The 23,411-nt window shown below is 39.9% G+C and overlaps 1 protein-coding gene across 3 annotated transcripts in view; it reads right to left on the bottom strand.

The window, feature by feature from the left end:
• The window catches only part of flt4 (fms related receptor tyrosine kinase 4), a 120,584-nt gene that overhangs the window by 46,374 nt on the left and 50,799 nt on the right, over positions 1-23,411 (bottom strand). For all 3 annotated transcript variants that reach the window (XM_077022740.1, XM_077022741.1, XM_077022742.1), the window contains 11 exons: positions 21,516-21,790; positions 20,158-20,282; positions 10,597-10,771; positions 10,321-10,463; positions 6,506-6,677; positions 6,292-6,409; positions 5,877-6,052; positions 5,581-5,749; positions 3,210-3,336; positions 2,840-2,948; positions 15-353 (listed from right to left, as the gene is read on the bottom strand). In XM_077022740.1, coding sequence (XP_076878855.1) covers positions 15-353; positions 2,840-2,948; positions 3,210-3,336; positions 5,581-5,749; positions 5,877-6,052; positions 6,292-6,409; positions 6,506-6,677; positions 10,321-10,463; positions 10,597-10,771; positions 20,158-20,282; positions 21,516-21,790 — 1,928 coding nt within the window. The remainder of the gene's footprint in view (positions 1-14; positions 354-2,839; positions 2,949-3,209; positions 3,337-5,580; positions 5,750-5,876; positions 6,053-6,291; positions 6,410-6,505; positions 6,678-10,320; positions 10,464-10,596; positions 10,772-20,157; positions 20,283-21,515; positions 21,791-23,411) is intronic.

The following is a 23,411-nucleotide window of genomic DNA, read 5'->3' as shown; positions in this document are numbered from 1 at the left end:
TGCGGTGGCCTCACCCTTCACACAGACGTGTTTGTGGAGGCAATGCTTCTCGCCACTGCGACGGTTCCACACTTCACACACATAGATGCCTTCATCCTGCAGCCGCACACTGGGGAAGGTGAGCTCCAGCGCCCAGCTGTTTCTGGAGGCCTCAAATGACAGCTCCCCTTGCAGACCCGTAGCGTACTGGTGCAGGCTTCTGCAGTCGTCTGGGGGCGTGTCCTGTGGGTCCAGTCGGTACCAGCGCATGTTCTCATATGTGTAGTTATCAGCACTGCATTTGAGGTGCATGGCGTCCAGCTCCAGGGGCCCCTCCACGGGCTCCATCTCAATATTGAACCCTTCTGGGATGGCTGGACAGAAGAGGCGTAAGGCAGAAACAGAGTGAGAGAGTCACAGAGAGTCTGGCTTCCACTTGATGGCAAGTGCTCAAGAGGTCAGTGCAAATTGGATGTTTTTTGCAAATACATACACGGATATGAACTCTATAGATATGAACTCTATAGATACACACTGGGATCAGAACATAATCAGACCTCTTGTTAGACTTTATTGTTGTAGACTTGATTTGGAATAGATATAATTGGCAATTTTTAAGTGAAGCTTTATCAGACTCCTTTACTCAGTACTTTGTACTGTAGACCTTTGCCAGCACGTAAGTCTACGTAGGTCTACAGTCTTCTTACTAGATACATACATCTCTACCAGCTTCACACACCTGGATCTGAGAAATGGCAAGAACTTCTCACAGATGTTCAATAGGGTTTACGTCTGGCCTTTGTTTTGGCCACTCAGGCCAATTCAAAGATTTACGCTGACACCACCCTAGTGTTATTTTGGCTGTATGCTTTGGTTTGGTTTAGTTCCCTTTACAGTCTGAGTTTGCATAAAATCTGCAGGGAATTTTCTTCAAGAATGTTCCTGTATTTGGCTCCATTCATCTCCATTCATTATAAATGTAAACATTGAACAATCAAGCAAAAAATCGCCATATGTCGCTTTTTAAAAAGCAGCAATGAGGGTTTATGAACAATGAACATTACTACATTTATTTCATTTTGTTGGTCAACCAAAAATATGTTTACAATAATCATTGGATGTGTTTAATGTATCAGATGTATTCACACTAAACTGTATTCTTGATTCCACCAGTGTTGAGAATAATGCCGTTAAAAATAACGGCGTTAGGTAACGGCGTCATTTTGTCAGTAACGGGATAATATAATTAATTACTTTTCCTATCGTTACAACGCCGTTGATGTTACTGATCATTAAAAGCGGTGCGTTACTATATATTGATATACTAACAGTAATCCGAGCGGACCGCTGCCCAGGCTAGTGAGGAGTAACAGATCTCGATAGGTTTCAGTTCTTGGTGTAACACCTGTTTAACTTAACAAGTCAGTAAGCGATTGGCTAAGGCAGCGTTATGGTAGCCAATCAGAGCCAGTGTTTTTACACGCGTGCCGAAGCACACCAGTGACACACGACACAAATGAAGAAGAGGCAGAAAGCAAGCCGAAGAAAAATTAGCATTTTCAAGGTGGTGATATAAACATTATTTAAGAAAATACTTGAAGTTCCTGATTTATTTAATTAAGAATTGAAGTTTTATTGTTAAGTTTACTTCTGTTGTGAACAAACCAGTTGTCTCAGGTTGAGAGAATTTAATTTAATTTGATAGATGTAAATGCACTTTATATAGTGTAACTGTTTACTTTTGCTTTTTTTTTTTTTTTTTTTTACAAAGATTTGGGATTTTAAAGGATTTTATCCTGCACTGGTCTGTTGATGTGCAATAAATATCAAAAGTTTAACACCTTTCTGATCTACTCATTTCAACTGACTGTGAAAACTGCTTTTTCAAAAAAATCCTTATTCATTGGCATATCACTTTTTTTTACTGTAAAGCAAATAGTTATTTTCCCTGGTAACAAGTTACTTTCCCTGGTAACAAGTTACTTTTATTATAGAGTAATTCAGTTACTAACTCAGTTACGTTTTTGAACAAGTAGTGAGTAACTATAACTAATTATTTTTTTTAAGTAACGTTCCCAACACTGGATTCCACTATTACATTATGATTCATCATTGGTCTATGATGGTGTTTAGCCTAAGTAGCAGAATCAGCCCTGACAGATCCACCCTTTCATGCACTAATGGTGCAAAGAGTAACATTTTTGGCTCATAAACTTTTTTAAACAACTTTTTTCTAATCATTGACAATATTGTTACTAGAGTTCTGTACATGTAAACTAAAGTGAGAAGTAATATACCATATTCTCCACAGTGCTTCCGTATTACCTCTCCACCCTTCTCATCTGGATGTTCAATTTGGCCAAATCATCAACTCTATGATGAGTGCTAAGCTTTTCAACATTATTAAGGCCACTGTAGTCCTCGGAACACTAAAATAATTCAATATTGTTTTAAATCCATGCCCTCATCCATCCATCCATCCATTATCTTTACCGCTTAACCCCAGTAGTCCCAGGGGGGCTAGAGCCAATTGATCTAATATTTGACTGCAATATTCCAGAGAAAGTTCCTTGGAGTTTATGACCTAATGTTTTCCAAAATGTTGTAATCATTTTGTCTAAACATATCTTAAGGATCAAAGCAAAGGCCGGGACACACATTATAACATTAAAGCAAAGTCAAGATGAACATGATTACAATTTCAAGTGCTACAGTAAAGGGTCTGAATTCTTTATGTATCAACTCTGTGTTATATATACACACATACATACATGCAAAATACATATAAAGTAGTTCTATATACAAACATATATACATGTAAAATACATATAAAGTAGTTCCTACAGTAAATGAGACTCACTTGTCACGTAGAAGTAAATGAGGCGCTCATCTTTGCCCACTTTGTTCTCAGCAGCACATTTGTACATGGCTGACACATTTGCACTCAGAATGACGATACGGCCCACTGTCTGTGGGAAAAATGGTAACCAAGTAAACCCTAGTTGTCCTTTTCCTTTTTCCTGATGGTAGGATCAATGTGTCCTGTGCTCTATGACTCCATCTTCAAACAAGAAATGAGCTCAAAGTTGCCTCAGAAAACAGAAGGTAAGAGCTCTAAGTAGGCATATTTATTCTCAGTTACTCCATGAATCATCTAGAAGAAGAATGGTTTAAATGTGTCCATGTGTGTCATGTAACATTAATAAAAGGAAAAAAAAAACATGACAAACCTTTAACTTCCCATCAACTGGTTCCGACCAAGTGTCCATACTCTCAATAGCATTTGCAGTATGATCAAGGTCCAGATCCATCCAGTCCTGGCAAAGAGGAACCTTACCTCGCTGACCTCCATGAGCTCTGAGAAGGTTTATAGCAATTCATATAGCAAGTAACATATAATCAAACAATCAATATCTCAGAGATTTGGAGTCTTTGTATAATGCACTTAAAATAACAATACATATAGAAATTATATATTGAATTAGCATATTTGTAAGCTACACAGAATTATGGCACTACAACTTGTACATTTAAAGAGATAATTTTTCCAAATTCTACCCAGGTCTGGAATATATATGGCATGGCATCTTGACATACAATCATTGCAATTAAGTCTGAAAATGTTGGCTTAAACATGAGCATATATACAGAATATCTATAACTAAACCTTATAAATGAACAAATGCTCATTCCTATTTGCAAAACAAATCTAAACACAATCCACACCTCCAAATCGAAGAGTTTAAAATATTTATTTAACAAGTGAGCCTAATATTTTATTAAAATGAATTACAATAGATTATAATAGGAAGAAACAAGTTATTATTAAAGACCAGTGTGTTATGTAAAATGCTGCTACTATTTCACAGACATTCCCCAAGGAGAAAAGCAAAGAAATGTAAAGGTAAGCATTTTTCAGTCAAGTCAATATGTGGATTTGTGGATTTGTAGGACAAGGACAGGAAATGTGGATGTGTGGTGATAAATCCCATATCCGCCACGAACGTGTGTGTGTGTGTGTGTGTGTGTGTGTGTGTGTGTGTGTGTGTGTGTGTGTGTGTGTGTGTGTGTGTGTGTGTGTGTGTGTGTGTGTGTGTTTGTGAAGGAGAGACAGAGAGGATGTGCAGATGGACACAGGAAGTGTTTTTAAATCCTTGATTTTTCTTTCCTGTGGATGATAAGTGCTAAAGATTCAAATGAGATATTTAATAATTTACACTACAGAGCTGACAAATACCAGCAATATCTTTAATAATTTTATTTTCAGTCTAGTGTATGTAGGCAGGTGAAAGTACATTCTACTGTAAGCACATGAGTGTAATGGATGCTGGCGCGTTCTTGTGACCCACTCTGGATCTGCCCTATGGTGTAACCACACATGTGAAGAAAAGCCAAGAGAGGAAGAAGGCACAAGCTGCAGGTTCTCAGTCTCAGACCTCTATCCAGGGCCAGAGGAAGTTAGCATGACCTTTGACCCCAGGCTTCCTGTTGTTTACGATGACCCATCATCACTTTTATCATGTAGCATGGCTCCGTTGTGTCACTATCTGTCACTAGCTGAACAGAGCGCTATAAATACCTGGACATTTCCTTGTCTGTCACCCCCTAACATCCATGTGGGCACAGGAAATGGCCATGCCCCTCTTACCTCTTACTGCAAGAAATGCAATGGCCAAAAAAAGGGTAGAAAGATAATGTCCTCCCTAATTCCACCCAGCAGCCAGTGGCTGGCAGTGTGCGAAATACTATCTCATCTGAACCTTCTGTGAACTGATGTGGTTTTGTGTTTTATGTGATTTCATTAAGTTGAGCCACAATTTCTTCAGAGTGTCATGTGAATGTCATGTGAGTGTCATATGAGTGTCATGTGAATGTCATATGAGTGTCATGTGAATGTCATGTGAGTGTCATGTGAATGTCATATGAGTGTCATGTGAATGTCATATGAGTGTCATGTGAATGTCATGTGAGTGTCATGTGAATGTCATATGAGTGTCATGTGAATGTCATGTGAGTGTCATGTGAATGTCATATGAGTGTCATGTGAATGTCATATGAGTGTCATGTGAATGTCATGTGAGTGTCATGTGAATGTCATATGAGTGTCATGTGAATGTCATGTGAGTGTCATGTGAATGTCATATGAGTGTCATGTGAATGTCATATGAGTGTCATGTGAATGTAATATGAGTGTCATGTGAATGTCATGTGACTTGTTTAACAATTTATGCTGAAATGTGCTCTTTGCTTTTTATCTTGTGTTTGCTGGTTTTGTAAACACATAACACATCCATACTCATATGTAATGAACCACATATCCACAGAAAGCATTATGGCCATAACTAAATTACAAGTTCAAGCACACCAGCTCCTAAAAGCAATGGTCAGACAAATTTTCATAGTATTTTCATAGTATTAATACCATGTTCCTCACATACAGTCATTGCATTTTTTAGATTTTAGGAACCAGTGTGTAACACTAATTATCTTTACATCACTTTGGTGGTGAATGAAAAAGTTTTGAATCTGATACCACCATGTAGGTTTTCAATTTATAGATGTAAATTACACTTGCAACGTGAATCTAGTCATTCAACTTACAGAGTTCTGTTGGTGGTTTTGAGGCCACAGGGGCCCCATGGCCTCCATTGCCAGGTTATAGCTTGTGGGGGAGGGGAACCAGTAGCAGTGCAGGTGAGAGTCTGTCTGCTGCCCCACCGGTGGGGGTTACCAGCTGCTGATGCCTCCTTCTCATGAATCTGAGGCAGCTCTTCACAAAGAAAGCAAGAAAAGACCAAAGGCCATTCCAAAACGGTCAGTAGAATCTAGATAAATCACATGCTGTCCAAGAATAATAGTGACTTAAGTAGCAAAGAGGAAAATAAAGAAGAAAATACCGTTGACTATTACAGTAAAGTGGAGTTTTTTCTCTATGGCTGCAGCACTGTTCTTCAGAATCAGAGTGTAAGTGCCAGCGTCCTCTTTACGCACATCTCTGATCTCCAACTGATGGTCCTGCCATCTGAACCTGCTGAACTCTGCACGCTTTCTTATCAGTGTCACGTTTTTATACCTGCACAAAGATGACCATATTAACTGACAATGCTGTTCCTTTAGACTATGCTTCACAACATCTGAACCTATGAAAACCATGATCAGACACATTTCCAGATAATATAATACTTTCTGTAAGTATTGTAGACATAATCCAATTGAGATAAGCAGATGCAGATTGCTATACATATGATTGATACGTTTGTTATGTAGGCTTAGGTTTAACATCTGACTGTTTTTAAAGCAACTTGATCTTACCAGTGGGTGACTGGCCCAGGGTATGCAGACACTCTGACAGACAACATGACAGACTTTTGTCCAACTGTAGCTTCTACAATAGAATCATTCCTGTAGTCCAAACTGATGAAGGGCTCCTCTGAAATTTGAGGAACATCAAGAGTGACACTAGTAGTTAATAGAGTAGTTAATAAAGGTATGGTGTGGCTGGGTCTGTAGTACTGAATGTTCTTACTGTGCACAATGATTAGTGTGGAGCGTTCCAGACTTCTGTCCACACTATTAGCAGAGCAGGTGTAGAAGCCAGAATCAGTGGTGTTGACACTGTGCATGGTGAGGATGCTAACGGCCTCTGTTCCTTGTGTCATTATATTGCGCACAGATTGAATATTCACTGCCCTGTTCTCCTGAAAACATTATCATTTTCTTAGAGTTATAAAACATCTTCAACAAATATCAAATGTTTATGTGCACAGGTACCACAGACATTCAATCTAAGTGTTTACCACTAAAGATGAAGGAAGTAAGAAGCTCTCATAAGAGGCAGGAGTGGGTTCCTGGGGGCTTAACACTGATAAACACTTCTGACCAATTCTGACTAACACAGTTTCCACATGTTTTCTTTAGGTTCCATTTGTCATTTAATTGTGTATTTTTCTTTCTTTTCTAGGGGTCGTTGCTTCATGTACTGATATAGGAGGTTTTTGTTGAACAAGATTTTAACATAACATTATTATGAATATCCAGAAAAAGGATTTATATTGTATATTATACCACAGTTAGTTCCGACCCTACAATATGATTGGCTGAGAGGCGATCTAGGAGTGCCAATATTACATGTTATAGCACTGTAACCGAAGCTCTCCATGTATTACTCCGCCACATACAGGTAACCTAGCAACGAAGCAGCGTTTACAAGCCAAACAGTGCAACTACAAACAAGCAGCAACATTATCAAAATGAATTACAGGGAGTTCGTTAAATCTATTGGCTTCAAAAGCATTTGTTTCGATCTGAAACTGGAGGATGAAGCTATAAATGACCAGCCTGATTCCTCCAATGAGCCAAGGTTTGTCACGCTTACAAACAATGATTTGGATGAGCTGGAAATCAGAGAAATGAAGTTAATACCGTAAAACAAACGTCCTGGGATATTAATGTATTTACATCCGAGGAGGGTACGGCTCGAGAAAAGAGTCCACCTCCCCGTGGCTGCTTGTGCATGGCTGCCTGGCCATGGCATAAACGCGTTCCTGATATCGCGCATGCTCGTTTGTGTGCAAAACAATGGCCGACGCCAGCGTTTAGTGCAAGTTGAAATACCTCGTTTTTGTACACAAACGAATCTTACATTCTAGTCTTGTATTGGCAGTGAATATGTTCATAAAGTTACTTTGTGGAAAGGAAAACTTTTAAGAATAGCCTGTTAAGTTATCTGCATTGTAAACTTCGCATGGGAACAATGTACATCCTAAATTCTGCAATGTGTGATACTGTGAAAGTAAATAGATAATAAATAGATAAATAGATAGTATAGTAAATAGATAACAGTGGAAGGAGATGTATATTAATTTAATTAATTTAGTAATGCTGCTTGATCATTTATATATATATAACTACCATCAGTCTGCTTGTCTCATCTAATTTTAATTTTAATAAAATAAAATAAATAAAATAAAATAAAAATTTCGTCTATAATGTGTTAACCTATTATAGTTGTGTAATATTTTATTGTTTGGACAGAAGCCTGACATTATGAGGACGAGCAAAGTGATGTAATGGACCCTTTCGTGTTTGGCTTTGAATCTGTGCAAGACATGCACCATTTTATGGCAGAGGTGCTTGACAACTTGTGAATACCAATCAACTGTAAATTGAACAGTGTTTAAAGAGGGTAAGCCATGGGGCTTTTGCAAAAATAAAGTTCTAAATGGAAATCTTTTGTTTGTGTTTTCATGTATTTCTACCTGAATTTTATCTGCAAAACATTAAGTTTAATGTGCATTGAAGTTTTCAAATCCTTTGCAAACATCCTTATAATGCCATATGGGATGTTTCGTAAATACAAAGAGTGAAGGTATAACTAGTACATGTAGTTATTTATGTAGAAACGGTAAATTTGCTAAATATATATATATATATATATATATATATATATATATATATATATATATATATATATATATATATATATATATATATATATATATACAATTTTAAGCTTCTCATTTATTACTTTTATTTTGAAATTCCTATCAAATTACGCGATACTATAACGGAACTTCACCAGCGCTGTGCAGCCAGGATGAGAGAGCCATGGTGAGAGAGTCTCTCAGTCTCGTGCCGTATACTATTGGAGGATCCTGGTTAAAGAGCAACGACATTGCAGTCGATTTTAGTATTATCAACAAAAATGAATGAATCAGCTTTTACGACGTTTTTATGGATCCGTCAGAAACGTGAAGTTATATGGCATCAGCAGCTTCGGTGGTTTAAGAGCTGGACTGAACAGATACCTGAACGAACCTCCAATCAGTCGTGGATGGTCAATAATTGTTGTACTTTATTTTTAATAAATACGACTTTATCAACAGTTGTTTTTGTGTATATTTACTGCTATAATATTTATTGGGTAAGGCTGTTCCAGTGTTGTGTAAGTTTAGCAGCGAGCCATTGAATGGAACTATGTTAACTGGCGGAGTATTTTTAACCAAACAGGCCGTATTTTCTCGTCATCTTTAACTCAAAATCTTTCAATAAACAGCGATAATTGAACTGTGGTATAATCGCAATAATACACTCGAGGTTCGTGCTATAATGAAGCAATAATACAAGAGAGGGAGTGCTATAACGTGTAATATTGGCACTGCTGTGCTGCGGTCGTAGGCACGAGGCCTCAGGCCGAGTCCCGTAGATCAGAAAATACGACCTGTTTGGTTAAAAATACACCTCCAGTTAAAATAGTTCCATTCAATGGCTCGCTGCTATGCTCAATGGCTAAACTTACACAACACTGGAACAGCCTTACCCAATAAATATTATAGCAGTAAATATACACAAAAACAACTGTTGATAAAGTCGTATTTATTAAAAATAAAGTACAACAATTATTGACCATCCACGACTGATTGAAGGTTCGTTCAGGTATCTGTTCAGACCAGCTCTTAAACCAACGAAGCTGCTGATGCCATATAACTCTCCCTTCACGTTTCTGACGGATCCATAAAAAAGTCGTAAAGCTGATTCATTTCATTTTGTTGATAATACTAAAATTGACTGCAATGTCTGCTTGTAAACGCTGCTCCGTTGCTAGGTTACCTGTATGTGGCGGAGTAATACATAGAGAGCTTCGGTTACAGTGCTATAACATGTAATATTGGCACTCCTAGATCGCCTCTCAGCCAATCACATTGTAGGGTCGGAACTAACTGTGGTATAATGTGTAATATTGGCCTGCGGCCTCGTACCTACGACCGCAGCACAGCAGTGCCAATATTACACGTTATAGCACTCCCTCTCGTGTATTATTGCGTAATTGATGTCTTGTCACACAGCAGTAGTCCAAAAGATTGTTATGGGTGGGAATACTCCTGTTCAGCAAACAAGTTATTTATCTACAAAAGCCAGCTAAACTTAGATTTCACCTTAGATTTCTCAGGTTCTTTTTCCCATTTTTTACATTTTCATTTTATGAATTTACATTTTCATGTGTCTTCGTTTTTATTAGGTACATGGAACTTCAAAGAGGTAAACATCTAAAATGTAAGATTAAGGAATCACACATAAAGAACAAAAATAAATAACAATATGGCAACATGTGAAATCATTCTTACATATTTTGAATTTATATGCTTTATTGCAAAATTAGAGGTGCAGTAGCCCTTTGTGCTAAATACTACATAAATAAATAAATATATGACTATAAATATACAAACAAGTTACAAACATACAAAGTATTAGTGCCACATTTGTTTTGTGATCTGATCAGTTCTTAGAACTTTAGAAGCACAGAAGGATCTCAGTCCTCTGGTCTCTGTGTTCTTCATTTACCTTCTGGCCTGGGTAGGCCCACTTGAATTCCACACCTGTGTTGAACTCAACCAGTGCTGTGCAGTTGAGGACCAGAATATCGCCCCGCATCAGCTCAAGTGGTGAGTTTTCAGGAAACATCTTGAGCTCGTGAAACTTTCTTCCTGCAGGTAGTTCATAAAGATCACATGAATAATGAGCACTTTTGAGACGTGTAAATGTTCAGGCAAAGCTCCTGCTGGTTTACATGATCTATGTCTTATGCCTGTTCTAAAATAAAAGTGAACAGCATCTCACCAGTTTCCATCACCAAGTAGATGCTGGATCTGTACACATTGCTATGTAAAGTTATAGAACAGAAAAAGCCAAAGATTATGGACACGCGTTCTACGATGTTTCTGGGGACAGACCAGCCTTGCTTGCTGCTCCATGTGATCTCTTTCCCTTCCAAAGGCACAGTGGGATTTTCTACCTAAAGAACCACAAAGTGGAAAACAGTCCTCATATAGGAAACCATCATACTTATGCTGAAGTTCAGTTGTTATACATATGTGAGAAGCTGAGAATAAAATGTAATCTTAAAAATTGTTTAAAGCTTATTTTACACATTAAATTAAGATTAAAATATATTAAAACTATTGAGTGTATAATATGGGGAAACCTGTGTAAATTATTGTAAATGTGGAGATCCCAAAAAAGGTTTAGGCTAAAACATCAGGCAGACAGCTCAGGAATTTGCAATAGGCTTTGCCCCAGGTCAAATGTTTTTTGTGCCATTGTTTTTATTACATTTCTCATATTTGCGTGCTCTCAAGACAAACAGGATAGCATGAAACCACAAACTTCCTTACTGTTCTAATGGAAATAGGTAGACGCTTTATTTAATCTAATACTTTTTATTGTATTTGTCACGGTCACGCCTCCGGACCCTTCCCTGTGGGCGTGCCGCTACGTTGTCTGCGTGTCGTTATGTCCATATTTGTAGTTCCGTGGGTGTGGGTCGTTCGTGAGCGTGTTCGTAGTCGCACCTGTGCCTTGTCTCGAGATCACGAGGGTATGTGTTAATCACCTATTTAATGTGCGTTCGCGCAGTGTCTTGTGCTCGTCTTTGTCTAAAGTTCATGCTCGTGTAAGCATCCGCGTCAGCGTGCTTGCACCGTCTGTGCTGGGCTTTGTGTTTTTACGTAATAAACGTTGTGTTGTACCTTGCGATGCTCGTCGTGCCTCCTTCCTGGGAGCGTCACAGTATTGTATTGTTTTGTAATGTATTTGTATTGTAGTTTTGTAATCCATTTGGTATTATTGAGAAGCATCATCATCGCTCGAATTAAATAATTTTTAATTGGTGTCCTATCTGTTATGCCGTGTAGTGAATTAATGAATCATTATTATAAATTAATAATGAAGACCACACGTTCGGCGTGGGTTTATGCTGAAGTCTTTTACTCAAGAACTGCGTATCTGTGCATGGTCTTCCCGGCAACCTCCCGCCCCAATGCAGTATGGGTAATGAAGTATATTTAAGTAACACATAACAACACATGTTCCCCCTTATGAAAATAAATTAACTTTAACCCAACTAAGACTATATCTAAGACATCACCCTTATCCAGAGCGACTTACATCTTTATCTCTCTTTTTAAAAATTTTCTTATACAAGTGAGCAATTGAGGGTTAAGGGCCTTGCTCAGGGGCACCTCAGTCAAGAACTAATGCACCTTGCATGACCTTACTCTAAATGCTCTGTTTTAAACATTCACAATATTACATTATAAACTTCTTTTTTTTATACACACAACAAATTTACAGTCTCTAATGTTCAGCAACTTTCAATGAGCCTCTTGGGAGGCTGAACCGTGCGCTTTGGCCTGCACGGTGTCTTGGCAGGAGAGCTCTGGACAGTTGCTGGCACCTCCGGTTCCTCGGTATACTTCAGGGTGTTGTCTCCGGATTGCAGCATTTGCGGCTTGAGATTGACACGATTTCTTCTCAGAGACCCTCCATGCTCTGTCTGAACTTCATAAGAGCGTGGTGCCACCTCTTTTTGCACTGAACCATGTAGATTACAGATGCCTGTCACCTGATCTCTGATCCTGACTTATTCTCCGGGCCTTAATACACGCAGGTTCTTTGCTCTTTTGTTGTGTTGCTGTTTTTTTTTCTTTTTGTCTTTTTCCTTGTCACTTTTGATCTTGTGTGCTCCTTTGGGTGTCAAGAGATCCTCATGCATTGGCAGATTGGTTCTCAAGCGTGGTCCCATTAGCATTTGGGCTGGGGACAGTTCTGGGGACAGGCCGTTCTGCAGTGGCGCACTTCTGTAGATCATCAGGCTGTGATGAAAGTCTTCTTTTCCATCGTGCGCTTTCTTCATGAGACCTTTGACAACTTTGACTGAGCTCTCTGCCAGACCATTGGACCTAGGATAATGTGGGCTAGATGTTATGTGCTGAAAACCCCATTCTTTTGCGAAGTCAGCAAATTCACTGCTTGCGAAGAGTGGACAATTATCTGATATCAGTTCACATGGAACTCCATGTCTTGCAAATACTGTCTTCAGGAATGCAATGACTGCCTTGCTAGATGTTGTTTGCAAGGTTGCGACTTCCGAGTAGTTTGAGAGGTAATCTGTCACCACTATATGGCTCTTTCCATGGCAGTCAAACAGATCCGCTCCTACTCTATAGAATGGTCTATCTGGCACAGGGTAAGTCATAAGTGGTTCTGCCTGCTGTTTGGATCGGTAGGTCAAGCATACTTCGCATGAGGCTGTTGTCAGGCCAATGTCTTGGTTCATTCTCGGCCAATACATGACTTCACGAGCTCTGCGTTTACATTTTTCTTCCCCCAGGTGCCCTTCATGTATCTTCCTGAGCTAGTCTTTGCGCATTGAAGACGGAATTACAAACTTGTTGCCCTTGAACACAATGTTGTCGACCACCGTCAGCTCTGTTTTGTAGGTCCAGTAATCTTGAACTCGCTGTGGGCAGTCGCTCTTGCGCTCAGGCCAGCCTTGTTTGATCATCCTCTTTAGTTCTGTCAATGTCTCATCCTTTTCAGTTTCTTGTTTAAGTTGTTCTGTTTTTTCACTTGACACAGGAAGTGACATCATGATCATGTCAACATATGCCTGTATGTCAGCACATTTTTCCTTGTCTGGTTTCTCATGTTTATCAACAGCCCGTGACATGTATTTTCCTGGTGTGTATGGAAATTTCACGTCGTATTTCTGCAGTCGTATTAACATACGCTGTATTCGCTGGTGAGGGCTCTCGACGTGTAGGCCACTGGTTGCCATGTTTCCTCGTGCAACTGTAGAAGGACGGCTTCTAAGCCATATTGAGATGCATCAGCGGAGATTCTTGTCTCTCATTTGGGATCACAGAACCTACGCACTGGCTCTGAGATGAGTATTTTTTTCAGGTTCTGAAAACACTCCTCTTGCTGTTGTAGCCACATCCACTCATTTTCTGCTCCAGCAGCATCCTGAGTATAGCCAAAATGGCAGACAGCTGGGGTATGAACTTAGCTAGGTATGTGACCATTCCTAAGAACCGCCTCACCTCATCCTTGTTCTGGGGCCTCTCCATATTGACTATGGCTGACGTGTTTCTCAGGTCAGGACTCCCCCTTTCTCCGACACAACATCTCCGATGAACGTCAGTGACTTGACTGCAAATTCACATTTGTCTCTGTTTAGTTTCAGGTTGACAATTCATGTATGCTCAAGCACTTGTTGTAGCCTTGTGTCATGTTCCTCTCTTGTGGATCCCCACACTATCATGTCATCCATCATGGTTGTGACTCCTGGAATGTGCTCAAATATGGTGTAGTCTTCTGATAGACCTCTGGAGCAGACAGGATTCCATATGGAAGACGGAGGAATCGGTATCTTCCTTCTGGCATGTTGAATGTACAGAGTCTTGAACTAGCATCGTCGAGCTTCATCTGCCAGAACCCCAAAGACGCATCAAGTTTACTGAACCACTTGGCTCCTGCAAACTGAGACATAATCTCCTCACGGGTTGGCAACTTGAAATGCTCTCATTTGATTGCTTTATTCAGATCTCTGGGATCCAGACATATGCGTAATGCACCATTTGTCTTTTGTACAATGACGAGGGAACTCGCCCAGTCTGTCGGTCCACTGATTTTCTGTATGACTTTCAGCTTTTCCATTCTTGCTAATTCTTCCTTCAGTTTTTCTTTCAGTGCAGATGGAACTTTTCGGCATGCATGAACTACAGGTGCAACTGTCTCGTCCACATGTATTTTGTGCTCACCTGGTAAGCAGCCTAGTCCCTCAAAAACATCCTTGATCTCTGTCATTAAAGTGTCTTGATCACTGCTGTCTGTGTCTGTGTTCTTTTTGTCTGCTGCCTGTGAAGCCACCATAAACACTCTCTTCACGAGATTGAGTTTCTCACATGCAGTTACACCTAATATTGGTTGCACTTTCTTTTCTACAATCAGCAACTGCGCCTTTAACATCTGGCCTTTGTTAAAGTGCCTTTAACTAGTACACTTTCTCCGGTGTAGCTCGTCACTTTCATTTTTGCTGTATGTATCTTGCTTTTTATTTTCAGCATCTTGTAATCAGCAATTGATCTCCCGTATCCAATTTAAACGGTATTACTGTATCATTGACAGTCACAGGAAAAATCCATTCTTCCGCTTCAGCATGGGATGCCTGCACTACATCTACAAAAAACTCATCTGGTTCCTCATCCAGTGTATGCACTTTTTTCTTTGTCTCAGCCGTGCAGCATTTCGCATAATGGTTTCTTTTTCCACAATTATTACACGTTTTCCCATAAGCTGGACATGTTCTTGGCACATGACTGCCTCCACATCTCTTGCAAATGCCATCCCCCATTTTGTCTTAATTTTGTTTATATTGGCGTTTCTTGTGCTGCTCCTTTGTTTTTACTGCATGCACCGCCATTTCAGTTTTGGCCAGTTCATTGACTCGCTCTCGTGAGGTTTGCGATGCCCTGCACAAGTCTACTGCCTTATCCAAAGTCAGATCTTTCTCTCTTAGCAATCTCTTTCTCAGGCCATTATCTGCAATTCCACAAACTATGCGGTCCTTTATTAGTGAATCCTTCAGTGCACCGAACTCGCATGTCTTGCTTAAGGTGTACAGTACGAGGTACCGATCAAAATCATTGCCAGGATTTTGGTCACAAGAAAAGAACTTGTATCTCTCAAACGTTATGTTTTTGTAGGCACAAAGTACTCTTCAAATTTCTCCAACAGTGTATAATTATAAATGTCCAACACGTCTTCCCCAGAGACCGTATATATAAGTGGACTGGACGACATGAGTGAAAAGTGAAGCCTCTGTGAGTCAGCTGCCCTCTAGTGGCTGGCTGCAGTACAACTTTTAACCCCGCCCATTCCCATGTAAGTGAACGGGCCGGACGAGAAACTTTGAATTTTTATCACACGTAAAATACGTTTTTTGAGCAATTATATTTTGTCAATTCTATAAGACCCCATTGCGTCAGTATCTCTCCCAGTGTTTTTCTTTACGATAAACAGATTTTATAGAAGTTATTAAGTGTTACTTAAAGGGGTGTGGCGATAAGGTGATTGACAGTTAATAGCTGTGTTGATTGACATCTAATACCAGACGCTCAAACGTGAGCGCGCTCAACAGCAAAACTCTATCAAAACTCCTGACAGCAGTATTAAAACCTTTTATCTTAGTTTATTTTGTAAAACGTCAAAAGTGTCTTTATATCACACCTCAATGTCTTGTTCTGCAGTAAATTGTTGTAACAGGCCATTAGGGTCAAGTTCTTTGCAGTTCTTTCGGTAAGTAGCTCAGTTAGATATTTGACTAGCTAGCCAGATGTTAACTTTAAATCCACTCAGGTTAGCAAATTGTGCTAGCTAGTTCGTAGTTTAGCGAATTGAACGAAATGTACTTGAAGCATAGACCATGTATACGTGTGTGTGTATACACCAGAGACTGTATATATATATATATATATATATATATATATATATATATATATATATATATATATATATATATATACGGTATACACATACAAGATTAATTATGTATATATTGTTGAAGTCATTCACATTAATCAGGGTTGCCAACTTTTCAAGATCGCTTGGAGTGAGATTCGAACCTGGTGGCGAACGTAAATTGTTACTGGGGCGGTGTAAAATGGACACAAATTAAGTATCGATTGCCAGTGGTTGGCGCCAGAGCTAACTAGTAACTCATTGAATCATAGATATGGATCAGAGGTAAATAAACTAGATTTTTTTTTCTGGCGTGAGAAATCGGAAGTGTGGCATGAGAGCATGTGAATACGGTCAAATGCGTGTGTCTCACTCTCAATGCGTGAGAGTTGGAAACCCTGCATTTAGGGCTGACGGCAAATAATCAATTAATCGTTGGTCGACCAAAAAAATTACTAGTCGACCAAATTCCATTGGTCGATTGGTCGCAGGGAAAAAAAGCTGTGTCTCGTCAAAGGGCTTCTGGGACTTTTAATTTCAACGGCGTAACAAAGGAAGACGTGACACGAATTTACCGTTGGTGATTTGTTTGACAAGGACAGCGCTGGACATGCGACCTGTGAATATCGTCAGTGGTGAGGGATTAAAAAATCTAATTGAATGCCTCGAGCCCGCATACAGCCTGGTAAGACGTGAAACAGTGTCGCACGCGGTTAAGAGCAAATACAGCAAAACAAAACAAACAGTTTAGGGCAAGATCGAAAACTGTAAAGCCTCCGCTTCACAACGGATATATGGACATCTAACCAGATGAAAAGTTACATAACGGTCACAGCGCATTTTATTTCTGATAACTGCCGACTGCATTCATTCGTGCTGGGAACTAAAGAGTTGGGAGTGACCCACACAGCTGCTAACATAGCAGAGCGACTCAGCGAAATAATAGCAAAGTTTAGAATCCCCGCGGGGAAAGGGTCGCTCTTGTACACGACAATGCCGTGAACTCTTCGAGAAGAACTGAGCAGATAACCGAACTAGTATTTAGATGAACCAGGAAACATTGTTAGTCACACAAGGTTACTCCTGGCGTTAGTGGTAAATGGGCATAGATGCGGCAGCCCAGCATTAAAGATAAAACTTCACAAATGTGTATCCCAGTCTAAATGGGAAATTATTTTTGGAGGGGGGGTCGATTGGTCGATCAGTCAGAGTAAATGCCGACCATTGGTCGACCAAAAAAATCCTTGGTCGTGGACAGCCCTACTTGCATTAAACCTCATCAAACTAACCGTGCAGTCAGTGTCTGGTTTGCCTAGTGAAAATTGCACAACACATATGCCAACTACAAATGTTTATAATTTAGCGCAAAGATTAATTTCAGTTAGAATGTTTTGTGCTAAAGGATTCTTATTCAGCATAGGAATAATTACCTTCGCGCTATAAAGAAAGATAGATTCACGGGTTGTAACTTTTGAACTGCTTCTTGAAGCTGTGTCAAAATTGCTATACAGATGAGCTGGCCAAGCTGGTTTTCCTTGAAAAGGAGAGTGGGGGTCAGTGCTTCAAACCGCGTACCATGTCATTAGCAAGACAAAGGGCACTAATGGCCTCACAGTGGGGAAGTGGGCTACTCGGTGGCTGATTTTCTTCGCGAAGATTTTCGTGGCGTTTGCAGTCCGTGTTAAGTGAAAAAATATCTTTGTTCAGTAGTAGCTAGCTAGGTGGCACAGTCCGTATGCGCGATCCCGTCTATACTGGTGGGCGTATCCTAACGAATGTGATCAGAGTTGGGGTGGAGATACTGTCCTGCCTACCGGTTCTAATGCGCATGCTCTGGCTCCAATTTTCATCTACTGCGCAAGTGCATCCAAGATGGCAGTGTCCGTGCGGCCATCTTGGTGGCTTCAAAAATTCACAATGGGAGTCAACGGTGACATACCGTCCATTATATATACGGTCTCTGGTCTTCCCCAATAACGTGCAGAAAGTTTTGGGCCTGCAATTTCTCATCCTCTTGTCCTGCTCCTCTAGCACCTAGATATATTTCAAATCTCTGCTTAAACCGTCTCCAATTATCTGCGAGATATCCACTAAACTGCATGAGTGATGGTGGACTTAGCGGTGATTGCGCTGACTCTGGGACAACTTCTCCTTTGTGTTTGCAGAGTTCTCTCGCACTTCCCTCACTGTGAGTGCTGCTGCTATTCTCCTCTGCCGCTAGCATTGCACATTTCACTTTTGGGCTCGTAGACACAACCTCACGGCTCAAACTCGTTCACTCGTCACTGAAACTCATCCTTTCACCTTATTTTCAAAGATTTTCACCAACTGACACCATGTTATGCCGTGTACTGCATTAATGAAAAGACCACATGGTCGGCGTGGGTTTATGCTGAAGTCTTTTACTCAAGAACTGTGTATCTGTACATGGTCTTCCCACTAACCTCCCACCCCAATGCTGTATGGGTAATGGAGTATATTTAAGTAACACATACCAACACACCTCCAGAAATGAGTGAAGAAATACAGTGATCTGCAACTGGAGCTTAGAGCTTTAGGTTTTTGAGGAAGGACCATCATGAACTGGTTATCGCATATCATCTGAAAGTTTGTGATCGGTGATGTGAACAGTATTCATTAGGCCTGTGTTGAAAAAATCAATTTTCCGATTCAGAATCGATTCGCATAAGATGATCTGATAATCGATTCGTACGTCCAAAGATCGATTTTTTAGTGAACTTTTACCCCCGCCTCGTCACTGAATTCACGCAGGCGTGCTCAGTCTAACTAACTGTAAAACAACATGGCGTCGGACAGTGCCGGTAACGACGATAGTCAAATCGGCAATCTAAAAGCAGAAGGACAGTTTATCCAGTGTCAGTGACTATTTACAGTTAGTCCGTGTCACTGACCGTTTACCCAGTGTTTTTACAGTTTAAAAAAGTTTTAAATGTTCTTGTAACGTTGGGCGCAAGGCGATGGACGAGACAGAATCCTTTGCACTTTCCAAATCGTTACGTTTATTACATTTACCAAAGCGCAGACAGCGCACATAAAACACGTTTACATAGAACATGTGTGACTCAAACAACGACGAGCACAGGACGCTGCGCGAACACACATTAAATAGACAAACCACATAAACCCCACGTGATGACGAGACGAGTCACAGGTGAGGATTATCACAAGACGCACCCGCACCCACGGAGATCTACAGACGCAGACGAGTAGACGCAGACAACGTTAACACATGCCCAACAGGGAGGGGTCGGGGACCGTAACGTGACAGATCTGTTATTATATTCGCACTTTAAAGAAAAATACACGTTTACATTTTATACTTTCAGTTTATTAAGTGTGAGCACTTTTAAAATAAAAATGCATTTGGTAGCAACAGCTTTTGGGTGAATTCTTAATTATTTCAATCATAATAATAATGCACTGGTTAGTGTCCCAGTAGGAGTCCACTGTTGCAGATATAGACACCTCAAAGATGTCCTCTGTTTATTGTCCAGCCGTCAGTAACTACCAACTACCAGTAACTATTTGCTGACTAATATCGATATAATACTAGTTTTAACATGTTGCTTCTGTACATGGTCAGGAAACAGCTCAAATACATTTTTAATAACACTAAACCCCGAATTGGATCGAATCGGATCGAATCGATTAAATCGGATTAAATCGAAATAAATCGATTCTTAATCTTCAGAATCGGAATCGGATCGATTCTTGGAATTTGAATCGATACCCAGCCCTAGTATTCATATACTCAACTGTTGGGCACATACTTATTTCCTTAGTGTTAGTTTTGGGATCAGTTTCCTTGTGTATGTCACAGTGAATAGAATAAGATGGACATGGAGAAGGTAAACCTACCGAGTAGAGGGTTACATTCAGGTCAGGATCCGAGACCAGACATGGCACCTCAATGTGCTTGTCTGAAGCTGTTATGAAGATGGTTTCCATGTCATCATTTTTCTGGACAAATGGCTTATTATGGTCTATTTGAAAAATAAATATTAGTATAAAATTATATTATATCACTAAATATAGAAATAGCTGCAATAAAGAAACAGATACGATGTTTTGATATTTTCCATTTGCTAAAGCAAATTAAATGAAATCTATAAATGAATGCATCCTGTCACAGTAGGCCTGACCGGCTCCACAAGGAAGCCACCCACTTCACAACACTCCACCTCTCGCGCACTCTCCAGATCACTATCACCACTAGTTCACTACTGATCATCTCTCATTATCACACCTGTCCCTCATCACTTTGACTCCCTATATAAGCCCACAGGTCCTGCCTGCCGTCTCTGTGCTTGTGCTGCCTGGACCTGCTGTTGTTGTTGTTTACTCCCCGCTGCACTGAGACACGAGTTCTGGACCTGCTGTTGTTGTTGTTGTTGTTTACTCCCTGCTGCACTGTGAGAGTTCTGAGCACTCTGTCCTCCTCTGTCCTACTGTATATATTTGAGTTTTGAGCTGTGCTGTGTCTACGATGGAGATGGACATTAGACTAGACCCAGCACTACCTCCTGTGTCTACGATGGAGATGGACATTAAACTAGACCCAGCACTACCTCCTGTGTCTGCTGCTTCTGTAACCCTGTTACACATCCAAAATGTTAAAACATCCTAAAATACCACTGATGGTTGATTTCTACACCACTGATCCTCCCAACAAAAGTAATAACAAACTTAATACCTAAACAAGACTTACTATAAAAAACATATAGCATTTTTCTAGAACATACTAGTGGCATTAATATCACTAATACTTGCATCCATAACTCGTAATCATGAATCTTCAGTAAACTTTGATGGCTTATGGTCTCTTTCAGAAGATTAGCCTGAAGCTAAAATTAATCAGTTAGTCATAAATAATATTTGAGATATCAGAAATGTTTAACCTGCAAAAATTTTGAATGTGGAAATAGTATTTTGGAAACTATAAAATAGCAAATGAAATTGTCACAATTGTGTTCTGGAGGCACATTTATAAATGAAGAAAACAGTCCTTTATTACTCTTACAGAAGAAAAAGTCAGAAACAAAGAATTCACACACGCTCAGCCACTCCCACTCCCTCACTCACACACCCTCAGCCACTCCCACTAGTTTGCTCATCTGTACTCTACACAGCCTTACTGTTCAGTGGAGACACTGACAGCATGTATATGATAACACAGTCATTCCAAGATTTTCCAGTAAATATAAAGCACCATTTACCTCGCACAAAGACATAGATACTGGCCGCTGTGGTTCCATCGATGATGGCCTTAATGTCTTTGTAGAAGCACCGATAGTAGCCAGTGTCATCACTGCGACTGTTGGTCAGCACAAGGATCTTGCAGTAGGGTTTCCCAGGCTCTCCTTGACACTCCTTCACCCACAGACCCCTTGGGAGGTCAATGTGGGGGGCCAACTCCTGACCCTCTTGCTTACTGAACTCACCTTTGTCAAGAGACTGTTCAGGCCAGGCCCAGCCCAGAATGTGTTGTCCCCTGAGTGAAAGGAGCATCACAAGTCACAGAAAGGTTACCAGCACCCACAGGATGCTGATTCAGAGGAAGCCTTGTCAAATAAAAGTGCATGAGTCTCTGTGCACCTAATAACTTTCTCATAACTAATATTTATGCCTCTCTTTTCAAGATTTACACTTGTTTCGTTATTGTAGACTACACAGAGTTTGACAGTGTTTTGAGTATGTTTCCAGATGTCCTGTTATCCCCTTGGAGCACAAATACTAAGTAAATATTGGTACAAAAATAATCATTTTCAACTGTCTTACTCAGTTGTGACATTTCCCTCAATGTAGGCTCTCCTGGTACAGAATTATGGAGGTAAAATGTTGCAGATCTTGAGAACTAGAAGGACCTGATCTGAGAACAAAATGTGTACTTGTATTTTCAATGTGAGAACTTGTAAACTACAATCTGTACTTCTAATTTTGATGTGAAAACTTAAATATTAAAAATTCACTAACAGAAAATGTATATACAACCACTATACAACCACAAACAACTCACAACCTCTCAAATTGACAGCACAATCTGCGTCTCAACTTTTGCAACACATATCTTGGTGAACTTGTTGCAAAACTGAATTGTGAACTTGTGGGATTATAAGTGGGTGGGGCAGTAGGGTGGGCCAGGGCTTAATTTGAGCCAGGATCCGAGAACTCTTTCATTTTGAAGGGTGCGTTTCGGGAACTGTCTGCCTCGATCCGGTAACTTTCAAGCCTACTAATTATGAAGAAATCTGTCTGCGTTGAACCAATTAATTGAACAAATAATTCTATAAAAGACATTTTTTAAACACAAGAACCACATTCAGGCTTCCTAAATCACCTAAGAGCTCTCCCTTTTAGTGATGCCTTTCCGCGTCTCCCCCATAAAGCATCCACCCACCCCTCACACGGCCCTAGTCCAAATTCATGGGCATTTTTATTATTATACACAAAAATATAATAAAACAACACAAATAAATTGCAAATCAGTTTTATGGTTTATGTGGGTCATTAATAAAAATAATTTATTTATTACATTTTACAATAAAAAATAGAACTGGTTGATGGGAAATATTTTGTGTTGCATAGATATCAGACAAATGCGCCAATTTGTCAAAATAACAGTGATCAATATGTCGAAAAGACAGAAAAAAAGCATCTGATTGTACTACTAAACAACCGAGACTTGAAACAAATGAAGGCAGTGGAGATGTTATTGGGGCAGGTGTGAGTGTGGTTGAGTCCCAAGTTATATACAAAACAACTAATAAGGTAAGAAACGATTCTGCACTTAAAACACTTATAAAACACACTTAAATCATTTAAAAGTGATTTATATAAACGAATTGGCTTTTTATTTTGACAAGTGTTGCGTTTTGTGTGCGATCCGGTGACATTGTTGGCCTTAGTGACCAAGTGTCTCATGTCGCTGTTTGCGTTCCGGCATCGTTTGATTTACAAATTAAGCACTGGGTGGGGCAGTAGGGGTGGGCAGGGTAGTGGAGGGTGGGGTGAACCATAAATCGTGATTCATCAAAAGTGCTTATTAAAAAAATCTGGATGTAGAAAAATTAAACCTGATAAATCTCCATCAATGATGGTTACTCAAATCAAAC

Source organism: Brachyhypopomus gauderio, chromosome 11, assembly GCF_052324685.1.
Source record: "Brachyhypopomus gauderio isolate BG-103 chromosome 11, BGAUD_0.2, whole genome shotgun sequence".
NCBI lineage: Eukaryota > Metazoa > Chordata > Actinopteri > Gymnotiformes > Hypopomidae > Brachyhypopomus > Brachyhypopomus gauderio.
The sequence above is the reverse complement of the archived record's forward strand: the minus strand, read 5'-3'. Positions and strand labels throughout refer to the sequence as shown.